The 4,159-nt window shown below is 41.9% G+C and overlaps 1 protein-coding gene across 1 annotated transcript; it reads right to left on the bottom strand.

Moving 5' to 3' along the window:
* LOC109234213 lies at positions 253–2,669 on the bottom strand. Its single transcript, XM_019400099.1, has 3 exons — positions 2,150–2,669; positions 1,759–2,060; positions 253–924 (listed from the first exon to the last, which is right to left on the bottom strand). The coding sequence occupies exons 1-3, from the start codon at positions 2,667–2,669 to the stop codon at positions 253–255; spliced, it is 1,494 nt and encodes a 497-aa protein (XP_019255644.1).

Raw genomic sequence — 4,159 nt, 5'->3', positions numbered from 1 at the left:
TCAGGTCTTACATTCACCATTGCGTGGATTCCTTGGGGGGTAGTGGCCACTTCCTCCACAACTACCAGGTCCTCTTTCCACACGAATACAATTCCCCCAGACAAGCCCACTGCTGGAGATTGAATTATCATATTGAAGTCCAGGGTTTGAGCTAGTGCCTGGTGGTCAGCCATCTTGGTTTCTAGCAGGACTAGCATTACCGTCCTATGCATCTTGACCATTTCAAGGCAGTGCCTTTTGAATTCAGCACCATTACCCCATAACATTCCATATGATGTAGTTCATCATCAGGGATGTGGGTGCTAGGTTAGATCCCTCTTGAGGGCTCGATGGGCCTGGCAGGCTGGGCAATTGAGGGGGTGGAGACTTCCTTTTTAGACTCAGGATAGGGGTTAAGTTCAGTAGTGGCTTCGGCGGACCTTGAGTTTGGGCTGAGACTAAGCTCATTCCACATTTGGACATCGCTCTGGGGCACAAAACCACTACTACTTCGCTCACTTGTGTGCTGAAATCGATCGACCTCACTGAGTCTAGCATTATCGAGTCTATTCTTGGTGCTGGGTAGTTCTGCTCCAGTTCCTCTGTAGCATCTTTTTTCTTAAGAATCTCCAGTGCTGTGGTGACTCCTCGATGGATGTTCTGTAGTGGAGGTGAGGAAGTTTCTTTCTTTGGATTCGAGGTCGTGTGGTTTGGTGGGATGATGATTTGAGTGAAAATTGGTTCCGCTGCTGGGTCCTCCTTCATCAGGTCCGGAAAGAAGGGGAGTGCATGGAAACTTTGGAGTATGTGGTTGTTTAGGGCTTGTGGGTCTGTGATTGGGGCTGGGCTATCGTTGTTGGCCATCGACTGCCATAGGAGCGGTCCAAATGCTGTCAAAGCTTTGTTGAGGGCTTCCATTGTCACTCTCGCAAGATGCGCCGAGTTCTGCACAATCAACGTGATTCTCTTGTTGTCGAGAGTGAATTCGTATGAAAGGCCTTATCCCTGCAAGGCAACCTCCAACCAGGAGGCCGGTTGGTGGTCCGGTGGTAATGGGTGGGTGGAGATGGTGGTTGGGGTCGGGTCTTTTCCCATTTTTGTGTTTCTTAGCTTTGCTATTTTGGGAAAAGAGTGAAGTGGGGTTAATCGACTGATTTCCCATCATAAAGCTTCCTAATGTCACATCTTGGATAGTGGAAGGGTTGCCTTGTTTTGGGATTAGGGGTTTTGGCTGCTCATTAATTGTGGATGTAACAAAGGTGACCTTGAGGTCTTTTCGGTTGAAGAGGGAGAAGGTTGTAGACAGGGCACTCGATTGCCATATCTGTCGCTTGGGATTTCTCCATTAGAGAAGGTTGCAGTAGCTGTGGTAGGGGAAGCGTAGGCTTTGACCTTTGGGTTGAGTTGTACGTTACCGGTGGAGCCTAAGGCTTCCTGTTCCTTTGATTGCATGCGGACGACCCCATTGGGAACATTGCCTGAGGTGATGATTGGGGCTTCTATAATTGGGCTGGATCCCACTTGTGAGCTGGGCTGGTGGATTGGGTTGGTGGGGTCGTCAGAGTTTGATCCCGCTTTTCTTTTAGAGCCCGTGTTGGGTTGCTCTATTGGACTTGGGTTAGGCACGTGCCTTGTCTATTTTGGTTCATTGGTAGGTTTTAATGTTGGGCCTTGTTGCCTTTTTGAATTTTTTTGAATACTGTTTACTTATTTTTTAACATTGTAGTTAAAAGATTTGGTTTGGAGGAACTTACCTAAAATGGCATCAAACATATTTACCTGGACCTCCTCCGCTTGTGTATTATGGTGTTGTTTCAGTGATTGACCTTCTGTATTTGGGATTGTTTTGTGTTGTCCCTGCTTGCGTCTTCTTGGGCATGTAACTGTCTTCCATTGGCTCTCCTCCGGTGGGGTGTCCGTTGTATGGTGTTCTTGTGATTCGTTGGCTGTTAGTGTTGGACGTTGACTGTATGAACATCTTAGGGTCGTGTGGCCTATCCTACCACAACTGGTGCATAATGTTCCCTCACCTTCATAAATCACTGACTGTTTATGGTCTCCAATGATCACTGATGTTTCCACTGGTGATTCAAGTGGAACTTGGATGCAATGCGTGCATATCTCCCCCTTAGCGTGGAAGAAGTACATTGATCTATCTTTAGTAGTTTACCTAGTTTCCTCCCAACTTTCTCCAGGATGACTGTGTCGTAGAATTCAGTTGGTAGCTGGGGTAATCTTATCCAGATGGCAGTAGTAGTAAGTGTGGCTTCCTGTGGAACAAATTTTGGTTCCCATTTACGGACTGAAAGAAAATGGCCAGATACAAACCATGGGCCAAGATGTAATGCTTTCACCGTGCTTTCCTCTAAGCTGAATTTCACTATGTAGAAGTCCCATCCTAGGTCAATCAAGATTAACTGTTCGGATGGCTTCCATAGGTCAATTAGTTTGGAGCGTAGCATATGATGAGGCATTCTTCTTTTGAAGACCTTGATGATTACTGAGAATTTCCATGGTTTGTATAGTCTTTCTTTTTCTTCCGGTGATAGGGGAATGACCCCTTCAATGTGTTTTCCCTTAATCCCTTCTAGGATTGATTGGTGTTCCATGTCATAGTAGTTAGCTTGGTTGCATTCTTGTTTATCCAAGAGCATTTCCTTATAGGACTGATGAGGTAATTCTATCTCCATCTGGATTTGTTTATCCGGGGGTTCCGGTGGGAGGGGGGGTTTGATCAATGGTAGTTCCATGAAAGCACAGGAGAGTTTCTAGGGAGAGAATGTTAGTTTATTGGTGTGACTTGAACAAAGTCTTGGCGCAACAGAGAGAATCGAATTTGGGCAAAGGAAACTTACAAGCCTACATTTATATAATAAAAGCATGAAACCTCTACACGAAATATAATTAAATTTTTAGCTTTTAAAAATAAAATTCATCTTGAATAAAAGTGCAATGTAAATAATTTAATAATATTTAAGACCTTAAAATTAATTAAAGTTTGCTTATTAAATTTTTTTATTTGAATTATGTAGAAAATTCAAATATTTTGGACTTTCAAATGAATTATATATAAAAAATGACTAAATTAATATATGTACACACTTAATGAATTCAATAAGTTTTTATAGTAATTTGTTCGTCCTATAACTTATGTTCTAATGCCCACGCACGTTTCGATAGAGTTACATAAAATCATAGAAAAAAAAATCTTTTTATTTAACAATTAAAACCTTACTACATGGATAATTTTGAAACATTTGAATGGAGATAAATTGAGAAAACATATGATTCATATTTTTAAAATATGTTATTAGATAAATCTTTATAGAATCAGAATAAAAGTCTATACCTTATTTGTGTCTTCTCGAATGAACTTGAGAATAGCTTTTAAAATAGTTAAAATAATCTTAAATCTTCAAGGGCTATGCATTCTTAGTGAAACTAACAAAAAAATACGATAACTCATGAAATTAAAATGACAAAACTATAAAATTGGAACATAATTAAAGGTGAATATATTGAATAATGTTTGAGAACTTTTGTGAACAAAGTGTTTTCTTTAATTGTATTAGTATAGAGGATTAATAGTAATGTGTGGCTATAATTACATAGTTTCGTACATTATCTGCCTTGCATTTTATATGTTTTAATGATAAATTACACTTTATTTGCGCGTAATGGAGTCCATTTTATGTGTAGGTGAATTGAAGATGATAGTAGAGCAAATGGGATACTTAAACATTTAAAGGGTGCTCGAGAACAGTGAAAAGGTGAAAGCTGGCGACGCCAGGCCTTAAGCAGGCTTTATACCTGGCGAGGCCAGGCGAAGGCCAGCTTAACCGGGCGTTAGCTTGGCGAGGCCAAGCAAAGGCCAGCTTAACCAGGTGTTAGCCTAGTGAGGCCCGGCAAAGGCCAGCTTAACCAGGCGTTAGACCTGGCGAGGCCAGGCAAAGGCCAGCTCCACCAGGCGTTATGCCTGGCGACGCCAGGCTTGAGGCGAGATCCATTCCGAGTTTTGAAGATTTATTTCGTCTCATGGTTTGACTAGGACTTTACCTACACGTTTAGGTCTTTTCCTGCACATATAAATAGACCTAAAAATGCCACTTTGAGGGATGGGAGACAGACGAGAGACCGAGATTGGACATTGAGACCGACATTAGATCGGAGATTCGACATA

The sequence above is a fragment of the Nicotiana attenuata genome, chromosome 1 (genome assembly GCF_001879085.1).
Source record: "Nicotiana attenuata strain UT chromosome 1, NIATTr2, whole genome shotgun sequence".
NCBI lineage: Eukaryota > Viridiplantae > Streptophyta > Magnoliopsida > Solanales > Solanaceae > Nicotiana > Nicotiana attenuata.
The sequence above is the reverse complement of the archived record's forward strand: the minus strand, read 5'-3'. Positions and strand labels throughout refer to the sequence as shown.